The sequence below is a fragment of the Lolium rigidum genome, chromosome 5 (assembly GCF_022539505.1).
Source record: "Lolium rigidum isolate FL_2022 chromosome 5, APGP_CSIRO_Lrig_0.1, whole genome shotgun sequence".
Taxonomy (NCBI): Eukaryota; Viridiplantae; Streptophyta; class Magnoliopsida; order Poales; family Poaceae; genus Lolium; species Lolium rigidum.
The window spans coordinates 99,277,381-99,292,371 of record NC_061512.1 but is presented as its reverse complement, the minus strand read 5'-3'; the positions used below and the strand labels follow the sequence as shown (position 1 = coordinate 99,292,371).

Here is a 14,991-nt window from a genome sequence, read left to right as displayed (position 1 = left end):
TGCCTCGCTGCACTCGGACGCTTCATCGCTCCCCTCGGTGAGAAGGCTCTGCCTTTCTTCAAACTCATGAAGAAGACATGCGAATTCAAGTGGACCCCAGAAGCAGACGAGGCGTTAGCGGAACTCAAGTGGTACCTCACCAGCCCCCCGGTCATGGTGGCGCCGCGGACCCACGAGCCTCTGCTAATGTACCTGGCGGCCACACCATGCACGGCAAGTGCGGTCCACGGTGGCGGATGATGCGTTGCAGACGTATCTATAATTTTTGATGCTCCATGCTTGTTTTACACCAATTTCTATATGTTTTGTTTACACTTCGTTGCACTTTTATACATTTTCCGGAACTAACCTATTGAAAAGATGCCAAAGTGCCACTTCCCTGTTTTCTGATGTTTTGTATTTCAGAAAAGTTGTACAAGAAATATTCTCAGAATTGGACGAAACAAAAGCTGAAGTTCTTATTTTACTGTAACAAAGAGGAAGTCCGGAGGAGAGAAGAAGAGGCTCCACGAGGCGGCCACGCCATGCCTAGGCGCGGCCCAGGCCCTGGTCATGCCTAGGGGTGGTGTGGGGCCCTCGGGCACCCACCGACCTCGCCTTTCCGCCTATTTATTCACCTGTTCGGCAAAACCTAAATACCCGAGCCTCCATCCATGAAAAGTTCCATCACGGCCGCCATCGCCAACCCTAGCTCGGGAGGGTTCTGAAGCTCTTCCCGGCATCCTGCCGGAGAGGGAGATCATCACCAGAGGCCTCTACATCGCCATACCTACCTCCGCCGTGATGCGTGAGTAGTTCATCTCTGGACTACGGGTTCATAGCAGTAGCTAGGTTGTTGTCTTCTCCAATTTATGCTTAATATTTAGATCTTGTGAGCTACCTATCATGATCAAGATCATCTTTATGTAATGCTACATGTTGTGTTTGCTCGGATCCGATGAATATTGAATACTATGATTGAGATTGATTATATACTTGTCATATGTTATTTGTTCTTGCATGCTCTCTATTGCTACTAGATGCTCTGGCCAAGTATATGCTTGTAACTCCAAGAGAGATTATTTATGCTCGATAGTGGGTTCATGCCTCTAGTAATCTGGAAGAGTGACAATAACTTCTAAGATTGTATAGGTGATGTTGCTACTAGGTACAAAACAACAATGCTTTGTCTAAGGATAATTCTATTGTTTACTTTACACACATTGCTTAATGTGATAATTTTTTGCTTGCAACTTAATACCGAAAGGGGTAGGAATCTAACCGGAAGGTGGATTATTAGTCATAGACGAAGTTGGATTACGGTCTATATATTATGTTGTAATGGCCAAATGAATCTCGTAGTAATCATCTTGTCATGTATAGCTTTATTCTGTCAATTGCCCAGCTGTAATTTGTTCACCCATCATGTTATTTATCTTTATGGAGAGACACCTCTAGTGAACTGTGGACCCCGGTCCTTTCTTTTACACTGATAAAATTATCTACTGCAAACACCTGTTAAGTTTACTTACTGCAAGCACTATTCTCTTTAATTCCACTGCAAATAAACATCTCTTTCCACACTATACGGTTAATCCTTTGTTTTCAGCAAAACCGGTGAGATTGAAAACCTCACTGTAAGTTGGGGCAAAGTATTTTGGTTGTGTTGTGTGCAGGTTCCACATTGTTGCTGATGCCGGTAGTGCGTCCTGCCAAAAGTCAGCTAGCGCAACACCTTCAGAATTGATTTGTTTCTGCTACTGGTCGATTAAACCTTGCTTTTTTACTGAGGGAAAACTTGCTACTGGGCTCATCATACCTTCCTCTTGGGTTCCCCAACGGTGTGCTTTGTACTCATCAAGCTACTTTTCTAGCGCCGTTGCCATGGAGAAAGAAGATTTCTGCAAGAGGAGTCTCTCATCTTCAATCTCTTTACTTTTGTATTGTTTAGCTTAGTTTATTTTACTTTGTCTTGTTTTCTTCTTTATATAAAAAACACACAAAAATTAGTTTCTTTAATAGTTGTTATTTTGTTGCTTTATTTTTAGCTCATTATGTTGATCCCTAAGTACGATTTGAAAGACCTATCAATAGGTAGTGGTTCACTAATTGGGAGAGATGACATTAAAGAATTCTTTAATCATGTTAGTAAGCATAAAATATTAAGGATAGATCCCTAGTAGAACTTGCTACTAATTATGAAACTACTGCAGCTTATTTAGTTCAAATGCTAGAGGCTAGGTTTGTTAGCCTTAACCCCATAATACAGAAAATATTTCTTAAACTTCATGAAATTGAGGATGATGAAAAGAGAGACTTTATCCTAGAAACTTTGCTGAAAGAATTTAGAGATGTTGTTATAGAAGCTAGCAAGGTCTTTGATCGGTTTACGATGCTAGGCTCATGTGTAGATGTTATTGGTACACTTGAAAAGATAGACAAAACCAAACCTGAAAATAGGGAGGAAATCAAAATACCAATACCTTTCAAACTCGTAGGAATGCATGAAGCTTTGAAAAAGAATTTTGATTGGATTGTTCCTGAAAACTCATTTGATGAATGTAGTGAACCCAAAAGTGTTGAGATAGGGTCTTCTAAAACTTATATTGATAAAATACAAATCCTTGTTGAAAAGACTTCTGGCATTGATCTTGATGCTTCTTCACTTGAAAATACTTGATGCAAGCTATTTTTCTTTGCCTAGCTAAAAGACGTTAAAGAAAAGCACTCTTGAAAGATAACCCATGTTTTATTTCTGTAATATTTTTTCTTTTGTTGAGTCTTGGAAGTTATTGCCTCTTTAATAACCTCTCCTTATCCTTTTAATTTCGTTTTTGTGCCAAGAATATCCTCTAATAGGAAGAAAGATTTGGGGAAGTTGTTGTCCTGAAACAGATTCTGTGTTGTCACCCAAAAAAAATTCGTATTCCCAGCCAGAACGTAATTTTGAACTGATAATTTTTGAGCATATGCTCCAGGTTATTATCTAACTTTCGTTAGTTTAGCACTTTTGTATTTGAGCAACATAAGATTTTCTAACAAATCGATATTTACCCACTGTTCTGTTTTAACAGATTTCTGCCACTATTTGCATTTGCCTCTTAATTTTTTTATTTTTGAGTTCTTTTGAGATAAAGAGCTTTTTGAATAAGTTGCTACAATAGCTAATATTTCAATGGATGTTTGAAATATGTTATAACTTAACCCAAGTGGATTTGTTATTTTGATTGCACTAATGGTTCTAATGAGAATTGTGTGAAGTTTTGTATGAAGGAAGTTTTCAAGTGTAGGGAGAGAAGAATGATGTAATGAGATGAAGTATGGATAAAAGCTCAAGCTTGGGGATTCCCATGTCACCCCAATAAATATCCAAGAGGTACAAGCGTCAAAGCTTGGGGATACCCAAGGCATCCCCTCTTCATCAACAAAGTATCAGGTCATCTTTCTAGATGCTATATTTTTATTGCTTCATATGCTATGTGTTGTTCTTGGAGCATCTTTATTTTTTCTTTTAATTTTATTTTGTTTTGTTTTCTGTAGCATATGGTTGGATCCCAGCATATTTTTTTTGGAGAATGACACACTCCGTTTGAAATGCATAGAACACTCTAGTTTTCACTTTTATTGTTCTACGAGTGTTCTCTTATGCTAGTACTGCGTTTAGCTCTGGTTTTCCACTCATATTTTGTCCAGAGCTATTTACCTTTATTTAGTTAGGTATGATTAACTCTCTGGTCTTTATTGATTGTTATATATGAGAGTTGTTTCAAATAAGTTGATTGGTGCTGGAGACGAGTAAAATGTTTCATGTTTATAGTGATGCAAAAGGAAGCTTGTTTAGACTGTGGCACAGACTTTGGCATGTCATGTTGGATGTTATTTTAATCATATGCTTAGTAGTTATTGTTGTAGCATGACTTGTCTCAAATAGCTGAGAGTGCTTAATGTGCCATTGAAAGAATCATGTGTTGTTTCCATCATACAAAGCATAATATTGTGGTATTCTCCTTTGATGCTTTATTGGCTTGATTTGGCACATGTTTACATCATGTTATGACTACAAACCAGTCACCTAAAGCCTCTATGATCATTTAGTTTTTCACTTGTAATATCACTTTATGCTTTGATTAATAATGTTTTGTCGCTATGCATGATTATGGACATTATTGATCTCTTAGTTGGTCGCTCCCAGTCTTTCGCTAGCCTTCGCCTGTACTGAGTATGAGCTCTACTCGTGCACCCAACTCCTAAAAATCAAAGTTTGCCAATTGTGTCCACCATACCTACCTATATGTGGTATTTCACCACCACTCCAAAGTGAATTGCTTGTGTGCTACCTTTAAACCTTCAAAGATTATTACCTGTTTTATGTTTTGTTTTAGCTCATGAGGAAGTGTTGAATGCTTTATCATCTCTTTCATGTTTATTATGGCTTCACACTTTGACTAGCATGCACAATGTGCTGGTCCTTAATTTTGCAAAGGAGCAGGTGCGGGTGCCCACCCATTAAATATAAATTGATCCAATAATCTGAATCTCCTAACACTATGTACTTGAGAAATCATGAACTTAGCTTGTTTAAACAAAGGAGAAGAGGAACTTTTTGTTTTGCTACTTCATAAAGGACAACCTGAGTACCACTTTTCTATGTTTTCTCTATGCTCAAGAACAAACAGTTGCTTTCAGTGCACAATTATTCATGATCCTTTATTTGAGTTGCTTCTCATGTTATAATATAGTTGCTAAGTTCTATTATTAGAATTATGTCTATCATGCCTATGTTTAGAGTACTTTGATCTCAGCTCACAATGTTTTTAAAATAACTTGATCAAGATTGTGTTGGCTTCATGTCACCTCAAAAAATATTTTTGTTATCACTTACCTACTTGAGGACAAGAAGGAGTTAAGCTTGGGGATGCCGATACGTTGCAAACATATCTATAATTTTTGATGCTTCATGCTTGTTTTACGTCAATTTCTATATGTTTTATTTACACTTCGTTGCACTTTTATACACTTTCGGGAACTAACCTATTGACAAGATGCCACAGCGCCAGTTCCCTGATTTCTGCTGTTTTGTATTTCAGAAAAGTTGTACAGGAAATATTCTCGGAATTGGACGAAATAAAAGCCAAAGTTCCTATTTTAGTGTGACGATGACGGAGTGCGGAGGAGAGACGAAGAGGCGCCAGGAGGCGGCCGCGCCATGCCTAGGCGTGGCCCAGGCCTTGGCCGCGCCTAGGGGTGGTGTGGCCCCCTCGGGCACCCAGTAACCTCGCCCTTCCACCTATTTATTCACCTGTTCGGGAAAAACCTAAATACCCGAGCCTCCATCCACGAAAAGTTCCGTCGCGGCCGCCATCACCGACCCTAGCTCGGGAGGGTTCTGAAGCTCTTCCCGGCATCCTGTCGGAGAGGGAGATCATCACCGGATGCCTCTATATCGACATACCCCCCTCCAAAGTGATGCGTGAGTAGTTTATCTCTGGACTACGGGTCCATACCAGTAGCTAGATGGTTGTCTTCTCCAATTTATGCTTCATGTTTAGATCTTGTGAGCTGCCGATCATGATCAAGATCATCTTTATTTAATGCTACATGTTGTGTTTACTGGGATCCGATGAATATTGAATACGATGGTTCAGATTGATTATATACTTGTTATATGTTATTTGCGATATTGCATGCTCTCTATTGCTAGTAGATGCTCTGGCCAAGTATATGCTTGTAACTCCAAGAGGGAGTATTTATGCTCGATAGTGGGTTCATGCCTCTAGTAATCTGGAAGAGTGACAATAACTTCTAAAATTGTAGATGTGTTGTTGCTACTAGGGAGAAAAAAACAATGCTTTGTCTAAGGATAATTCTATTGTTTACTTTACACACATTGCTTAATGCGATAATCTGTTGCTTGCAACTTAATACTGAAAGGGGTGCGGACGCTAACCGGAAGGTGGATTATTAGTTATAGACGCAGTTGGATTACGGTCTATGTATTATGTTGTAATGCCCAAATAAATCTCTTTCCACACTATACGGTTAATTCTTTGTTTTCAGCAAAACCGGTGAGATTGACAACGTCACTGTAAGTTGGGGCAAAGTATTTTGGTTGTGTTGTGTGCAGGTTCCATGTTGTTGCTGATGCCGGTAGTGCGTCCTACCAAAATTCAGCTAGCAACACCTTCAGAAGTGATTTCTTTCTACTACTGGTCGGTTAAACTTTGGTTTCTTACTGAGGAAAAACTTGCTATTGTGCTCATCATACCTTCCTCTTGGGATTCCTAAACGGTGTGCTCTGTACTTATCAGCGGAACGGGAAGGGCCACCCCTCAAGAAGAAGGCATCCAGGCCCAAGACCCATGACCTCTCCAAGGAAGGTACATCTTCTGACAGTGTGCTGGAAGTGTCGCAGAGTGACCGCGCCGAGACAGCCCCGCCGGATGGCCTCAATGGACCTACTGGGTATCCGACCCTCGCGGAGGCTCTCGAGCCTACCCCGGAGGAAACCTCGGCCTCCCGGTTCGTGCATCACCTGGTCTACTTCGTCAGCACGGTGTTGCGTGATGCTCGCGAGCGGTATACCCATCAGTAGAAGCTCCTCTACACGATCCTCATAGCGTCACAGAAGCTTCGACCTTACTTCCAGGCACATCCGATCAGGGTCGTCACCAAGTACCCACTGGAGACCGTGCTGCGCAACCCCTACACGACGAGGTGAGTAGCGGAGTGGGCCACCGAGCTGCAGCCGTTCGAGCTCACGTTCGACACCATCTCCCTCGTCCCCAACTGCGGAAAAGAGGCTACTACACCTCTAAGTCGCCGTTACTACTTGTATGTGTGTGAACCGGCAGAGGCACCTCACCTACGATGCATGGCAGCATATCATAGTTGGAGAAGGAAAGGAAGTCGGCCGCGAAGCGAGCTCGCCGGAGTTCGTGTATTCACCGATAAGGACAACGAGTAGCAGTCTATGATGAGTACGAGGACTGCACTACCCGAAGTGATGGGCCATCGAATTTCGCACCGGAGGGTCTAGCGGTAAGAACCGTGTCCTCTCATCTGAGACGGATTCTCGGTGGCATCTCACCACAGCAAGAGGGAAAAGTTTTGTATTGATCTTCCTGCTTCAATATGGACCAACAAAAATGTGGGAGTTTTTCCCTAGTATGTTTGAAACTTCTAAATATTATCTCAAAATTTAAAATACTAAACTCCCATAGACCTACATTCACAAATAAATATTATCAAAAAAATAATAAGCTTTTCATGGATAAGTATGATGATTACTTTCAATTTTATATGCGTATTAACTAGTTTATTCTATATGTTGGTAACATAAAATAGTAGGTTTCGTGTGCATTAATATTGATATTAATTTCATTGTACCACTTTTTTTTGTCCTAACGGAACCGATATATCTATCTAAATGTGAACTATGTTACCTCTTAGCCTATATAATCCACTCCAATAGACAACCTCTATCCTCCTCTACCTATCCCGCGGGCCGCAAATAGCCCCTAGAAAACCGTGTGCCACCAACCCTGCCTCTCTCCTTTCCCCTCTCTCATGATGGCTACCAAACTTCGCTTCGCTAATATCTCGCATCTCCTTACATGTCTCCATAAGTTCCTAGCCGATGGATCCCCCAGCATCCACTTCCCACCGCCCCGACTTTTCTCATGTGGTTGAAAGCCAATCACTCAGATAGCTATCCATAGTCGAAGGTTGGTGTCGTAGTTATCTTGAACCTACCTATTCGAAATCAACACCATTGCATCACATAACTGTGCTATGATGGACGGAACATGAATATTGACGTGGATCCATTGTCGAGGTAAACATTAAGATCTAGTGGTTTTGTTTATTTTTAAAAATTGAAAATATGATCTCAATATCTACATGTTTCTAAAACACATTTTTATGTTTCTATATTACTACTACAATAAACTGTATTGTTTGCACATAGTAAACAATTGTCGGTTGCCAAGTTGGTTTTGGGATACAAAATCTACACACGCAAATAAGTTTGCTGCAAAACTAAATAAACTCAACTTTTAATAGAGTATATAGTGATTAGTAGTAACATTTGCACAAAGGCATGACACAATAAAGCACGTTGGGTTGAAAGACTAACAAAAGGGGGAGGTAGCCATATTGTTTCTTGAAATGAAAGTGGTGAGTTCTGGGACCACAATAGTTCTTGTAAAAGAATAACAAATGAAATTCACTTCCATGAGAAAGTTCAACCTTGGCGCTGAGGAAACAAGTTGGACAGGGATGATAAAACATTTTAATGATGATGTTGTTTGTCCTTATCAATAAAATTTACGTATTCACAGACATCCACACAAACATATGAACAATAAGACCCAGTTTGTGTTAGGTGCAAGGTTTATGGAGAATCGTACATTTGTGCATACCAATAAAAGACTTCTGAGATCTAGCAAATTACCAAATATTGTCACACTAATGTACAAACAAAAAGTTGGCACCAATTAATAGATAGCCCATTTACAGGTTCAGTTTCATACTTTACAACCTGTATTCACCAACTTACAATTAAAACATCAGTTTCTAAATTGAAGTACTTTCTAGGCTTTCTGGAACGTGCAAAATGAGGAGATAATTCTCCTCCATTGGATAGCTATTATACGTATGTTTCTTAGATAGGTCTACATTTATATCATATTCCAAAGCGGAAGATAATGTCTCAGTTACAACCATTTAATGCGATAGTACCTTGTAAAGATGGCAATGAAGTCAGGGTTTTTCTATTATATATACTAGTATAGAAACAGCTAGCTGAAATTCTTCTTTCTATGAAATTATTTATTTTTAATCCTTGAGTGAAATTAAAGTAATTTTATTTAGTCACAATTCAATTATGTCTTTATTCTTAAAGTTCCATAGTCATTAGTTTAAGAACCATTTTTAAGTTGATGGTTTTTTCAAATCTTATTTATGGAAACAATATTTTGTTTTGAAGCACTTACTATATCAGTAATTTGTGTTTATGGTCATGTGTATGAGAAGGAGCAAATTATTCACATGACAAGAAAAATACCATACCTAGAAAGAAATAAAGGAGTTACAATATAAGAAAGAAACAAACCACCGAAAGGGGAAAGAAACAAGCCATAAAAAGAGCAAATAAACAAATCACCAAAAGTAGCTTACATAGTAACCGCTACGACTGCATATATAAATATCCATAGGTGCAACCCAAATACATATCAACCAAGGGAAATTTCCACAAAGTAACATCAGACATTCATTTTACACCTCCTCTAAAAAAATTCGATGGAGAAAGTTCAAGTCTGCATCGTTGGAGCTGGTCCATCCGGTCTTGCCACGGCAGCTTGTCTTAGCAAACTCTCCATCCCATATGTCATTGTTGAGCGCGAAGATTGTATTGCGTCGTTGTGGCGCAAACACACATATAATTGCCTCAAGCTCCACCTTGCCAAGGAGTTCTGCGAGCTACCCCACATGCCATACCCCAATGATTCACCGACCTACGTTCCCAAGGATCAATTTCTAAGGTATATGGATGACTATGTTGAGAAATTCCATATTTCCCCCAAGTTCAACACTTTGGTTGAGTCATGCATGTATGATGAGAAGAGTAATTGTTGGAATATCATGGCAAGAGATATAGTCAATGGCACGATCCTGGATTATGCATCCAAGTTCGTGGTTGTAGCAACAGGTGAAAACAGTGCGGGTATCATTCCAAATATTGATGGTCTACAAAGCTTTCAAGGTGAAGCCATCCACTCATCAAGTTACAAGTCTGGAAGTGATTATGTTGGGAAAAGTGTGCTTGTTGTTGGATGTGGAAACTCCGGTTTTGAGATAGCCCGTGACCTTGCAGTCTACGGAGCCAACACCTCCATCGTCATCCGTAGTCCAGTATGTGCCCAATTTCATAGATTTTATGTTTATTTTTCAGATATTTTTCAATATCGCACCTATTCTTACCCAGTTTATTGTGCAGTTTCATGTTATGACAAAGGAGCTGATCCACTTGGGGATGATTCTAGCACGGTGGCGCATTTCATTGAGACTAGTAGATTTTATTCTCGTGCTCTTTGCACATATATTATTTGGTGATCTATCAAGGTACGGAATTGTGAGGCCTAATATGGGTCCACTCGTTCTAAAAGCAAAAACCGGTCGGTCTGCTATCATAGATGCTGGCACCACCACGCTAATAAAGAAAGGTGATATCAAGGTGAGAAGACACATTTGTTCTAAATACTACTATAAACATACTAGATAAGGAAGGCCATACCATTGATAAATATTTATATGGTAGGTCTTTGGGCCAGTACATCGCATCCGAGGAAATCTCATAGAGTTCGAAGATGGGAATGAAAGATACTACGATACTATTATATTCGCAACAGGCTACAGAAGCACCACAAATATGTGGCTTAAGGTACATATCATTCGTACTACAAAATAACCAGCGAAAATAGTTTGTTTTTATATTAGAGTATTGTAATTCAAATTCTATCATGGTATAGAATTTAATGAGGAATGTTCTCATAATCTTTACTAGAAACTTGGTACCATCTTTTCCCAAACTAATTACTGGTTTTTATTAATAAATGTAGAAAGACGTGACTATGCTAAATAGTGATGGCATGCCCAAGAATGACTTCCCCAACCATTGGAAAGGTGCAAATGGACTCTACTGTGTTGGATTTGCAAGAAGAGGATTGGCTGGTATTGCGCATGATGCCAAGATCGTTGCTAGCGACATCCAAGCCAACATAGAAATGATACTGTTTAATTAGCTTATCCAAATAATTTTCATCCGAGTTTCCTAGATCATTTTTCCTTAAAAAAGTGTTCTAGGATAGCATCATAATAGCTTGGTTTGGTAAGTCTCTTTCGGTGTTGGTGTGGTTGAATGTTGTTAAAGGTTGTTGTTATAGTGTTGTGTAATAATTATTGTGTTATGCTTTTATTTTACCACTAAATAATTCATATGTAGTGGAGTAATCTTTAAAATAATCCTAGGTTTATGGTTGTAGCAACAGATTAAAATAATGTTGGTATGATTCCGAAGATCATTGATCTACGAAGATCTTCCACCGGCACAACATATGATTTTACTAGTAGCTCATAAGAGCAGATTATGCTCAAATACCTTATTGTATTGTATTTACAAATAGTCTCTCAACATATCTAAAGAGCAAGAAGCAGCGATAGTGTACGCCATTTATGAAATGCACATATATTAATTACTAAGTTGGCACATTACTAAGTTGGCACATTACCCTGAAATTAAAGACTTACCACAAATGGTGCGAAATTCAAATACTACGATCCAACATCTTATGACTACGAGTCGCAATAACATGAGGTCATCTTAGATTGTTTATGTTTTTTTTTTTCTATAAAACTTAAACCAAATGTTTGGTTCATAAAACTATCTCTCATACACCTTGCACTCCATGTCTCATACGACTTACATGCTAAACATACAAACGAAAAAAAACTATGTATCCTATAGAGACAATCTTTTATAAGAAAGAAGCAAGAACTCAATCATGCTGGAGCTGGAAAGATTGGGAGTATCATTTTCTTTGTGGGTTTTAATTGTATATGTAGATTTATATTCCAATGGAGATTTATTTTGCTTCATCAAGCTAGTTAATGCTCAAAGGAATTTATAGCAACCTACATCATGACTTCTACCTTTACAGTTAATACTAGTCATATCATATTTAATTCCGGCGTACATCAGAACTATATTGTTTTTGCCAAGTATATATTGGGTGCGTATGACCATCAGATTCGAAACAACAACGTATTTAAAAAATATATCAGACGCCATGGCTGCTTCTAGATACCATGTAAGTTGGGTGGATTAGTTCTATATCCTTTGAAGAAACCCCATCTAAATTAAACAAGCTTCAGAAAGTAGCTTTACATATATATGTACATATCTAGACGCATTTGCCACGATAAAGTCTCTTGCCAGAGTATATGGATGTACCATGCAAAAAAAAGTATATGGATGTACATAAGCACATAATCAGTTTCTAAAGTGACCGCAAATTCAGGAACAAAATTTCAAGTCGGATGCTGATGGCCCTGTGTATGCAGACATGTATGCTTAGCTGGATTAATCTTCTTTCCTTTGAAGAAAACACTTCCAGTTGTACAAGTTTCTTCAAAAGCATGTGACGAAACCAATATCTATGTCACAGGCTAGCAATGTCTTTCGGCAAAGTATATTGGATATGGACGTACATGACAAAATCGTCAGTTTCTAAATTATCAGACGTTCCTTCACTGGTAGAAACAAGGGCTTTAGTCCCGGTTGGTAACGGGCTTTAGTCTCGGTTGGTGGCTTTAGTTTCGGTTGCGCAACCGGGACTAATTATGCGAGACTAAAGGCCCCCCTTCCCCCCTTAGTTGCGGTTGCTTACGAACCGCAACAAAAGGCATATCCACGTGGGCGGCAGACGCTCGTCGGGGCGGAGGACTTTTAGTCGCGGTGGCCAGACCAACCGGAACTAAAGGTCTCCGCAGGTTTAGGGTTTTTACCCCCCTAAATCTGTTTTATTTTTGTTGTGTTTTATTTTTTTATATTTTATTTTGCGTTTTATTTTAATTTTAAAGAAGTTTCAGTACATATATTCTACGCTACTATATACACGTTACACGTTGATGCATATGAATATACAATTTCGAACAAGTTTGAAATTTCAAACAAGAACAATTCAAGAGGAATATATAATATTCAGTCTCGGGTGACCATATACAAGAACAACTTCAAACAAGTTTTCATATACAATTTATCAAATTAGAAGTTCTTCGTTCTCGTAATAGTGTTCTCCTTTAGGACTGAGGACTTCCCGAATCAAAAATTCTGCCAATTCCTCTTGAATTGGTCGGAAGCGAGCTTCTGGATTAAGCTTCTTCCGCAAGTCATTCCTCCACATGTTGATATCCTCAGCCCTCCGCTCAGAGGTGTATCGCCGGATGAACTCACACACATAGTATCCACATAGATTGGTCCCCGGTGGCCGAATATCCACATTAGCTATCCTTGTAAATCTTAGCTCATCTTTGAATTCACCGTTATGTCATTTATGAACCGTTTTCAAACCCTACAGGGCAAATAAATTAAATGAACAAGGGAGTTATTAGTTACTTGATATAAGGAAATGAACAAAAGAGGCCGATATAGTGCGCAAATGATTGAAAATAATTACTTTTGCAGACCGGGCCAATGCTTTGGGTCCATATTCAGAGAGTCCATGACGAGAACTCTGGAGTTGTTAAATTCAATTATTAGCAGAATCCAGTGGAACCTGTGGACACGTTACACGCACAGTCATGCATAAGTCATCGATTAGACATAACATGCATGGAGTAAACAAAAGAGAATATGCACAAGACAGAAACACTCACCCAAAATGGTAAGGAAATAGAATTTGACTTTTGAGTTCCTGCTTTGTAAGAAACCGATACAAGTCTTTCTCCACATCTTGGGGTATATTTCTAACACATTAATGGATACGTGGGTCAATGAATCCAACATCAAGGATGTTCTTTCTTTTGCATTTCCCAAGCTTCATTCTGCATAATAGCGTACACAAGAATATAGTTAGGACAGTATAGTGCAGATAGCGTACAGAAGAAATAAATCACTTACAGAACGTAGCAACTCATCAGGATAGATTTGTTGAGCTCGCGCAGATTGAACAACTGGAACAATTCACTCGTATGAACTTGTACATGGTACTGTTTGAAGTGATGCTCCTCTCTAACTTCCGCATAAATATATTCTTTGCCGGCCTTATTTTTTATGAAATCCTTGTACCAGCGTAGCAGACTTCGCATATGTGTTGGTAGACTCGCTTCCTGCACAGGCTCGACGAGAGGCCTATTCTGCACATATGTAAATGCTACCTCACTTATTGGCGCATCCTCAAGGCCTAACAATGCAGGAAGAGTCATATCGAACTCGGTGTCGGGGGGAAGACCCCGGGTATGGAAAAGGACTGGGAAGAGTTGGCTCGAGGCCGGCTGGCCCGCAGCAAAGGCCGGCTGAGAAGCAGCCGGCTGGAGCCGTGGCCGGCTGCCTTGCGAGCCGGCTAACTCCAGGTCTATGCTGGTCTAGCCACGTCCGTCTGCGCTGTGGCTGGACCGGCTTCTACGTGCCATGTCCGGTTTGGTTTGTCTCTCCCCTGATCGGCTCGAGGCTAGTGAGCCTTGCAGGAGAAGGAACCGGAAAGGTAATCCGGGTGCAGAAGTCCATGCTGATCGATCTCACCTCCCGTAAAGCATGGGGCACTGTGGAGCAACAGTGCCCCACGTCGGACCGTCCATCATGGCCTAGGCTACGTCGTACGCTACAGGCTACCGGTGCCGACAGAGACACCTCTCCCACGTCGCCTGGCACGTCATGTCACCGATGACATCGGCAGGAAGGACGGACAGGCCTCAACGGACGCTGACGCCAGCACCTTGGGAAGGAGTGATAAAGCCGGAGCCGGCGGAGCCAGCTAGTAGGTCATAGGAACTTCTTTGTAAACTGTCAGCGTCTATATAAGCTGAGCCACCCCTCCTGCGTGGGGGAGGATCGATCACTTCTCATTATCACACTTAGAACCGCTCGGGGAGAGAGACCTTCGTCTACCTCTAGCCTCCCCTCGCAGCCAGATACGTCTCAAGGAGCACCATTGTACTGTGATATCTCTTATACACTCTAGAGCAGGAGTAGGGGTGTTACCTCCATACGAGGGCCCCGAACATGGGTACGTCGCCGTGTCGCTCGTGCTCATACCCGCATCGGGATACCGCCATAGACCATTGCAGGAACCACCTCTCTTTAGCCATTCTATGGCATATGCCGTGACGATACCACGACACTCGGCCGCTCTTTCTTTGGCCGCCGTTACAGTCATTCCCTGTGCTCCAGTAGCTGCTATGATAGCGGGGTCCAATAGTTCCATGTCCTTATACATATCGGCTCTGAAGGACGCC

The 14,991-nt window shown here is 40.4% G+C and overlaps 1 protein-coding gene across 1 annotated transcript; it reads left to right on the top strand.

Annotated features, from left to right (window-relative positions):
- The first annotated feature begins 9,279 nt into the window (after positions 1-9,279).
- On the top strand, positions 9,280-10,781 carry LOC124651765 (probable indole-3-pyruvate monooxygenase YUCCA11). Its single transcript, XM_047190803.1, has 4 exons — positions 9,280-9,891; positions 9,995-10,213; positions 10,298-10,420; positions 10,599-10,781. Exons 1-4 carry the CDS (start codon positions 9,280-9,282, stop codon positions 10,779-10,781), a joined length of 1,137 nt encoding a protein of 378 aa, XP_047046759.1.
- Positions 10,782-14,991: the final 4,210 nt, after the last annotated feature.

Bases quoted from the DNA above. Each gene is read 5' to 3' on its own strand.
- LOC124651765 (XM_047190803.1), top strand. From the start codon at position 9,280: ATGGAGAAAGTTCAAGTCTGCATCGTTGGAGCTGGTCCATCCGGTCTT. The intron at 9,892-9,994 runs GTATGTGCCCAA...GTTATGACAAAG, and splicing joins CCATCGTCATCCGTAGTCCA to GAGCTGATCCACTTGGGGAT. The intron at 10,214-10,297 runs GTGAGAAGACAC...TTTATATGGTAG, and splicing joins TAAAGAAAGGTGATATCAAG to GTCTTTGGGCCAGTACATCG.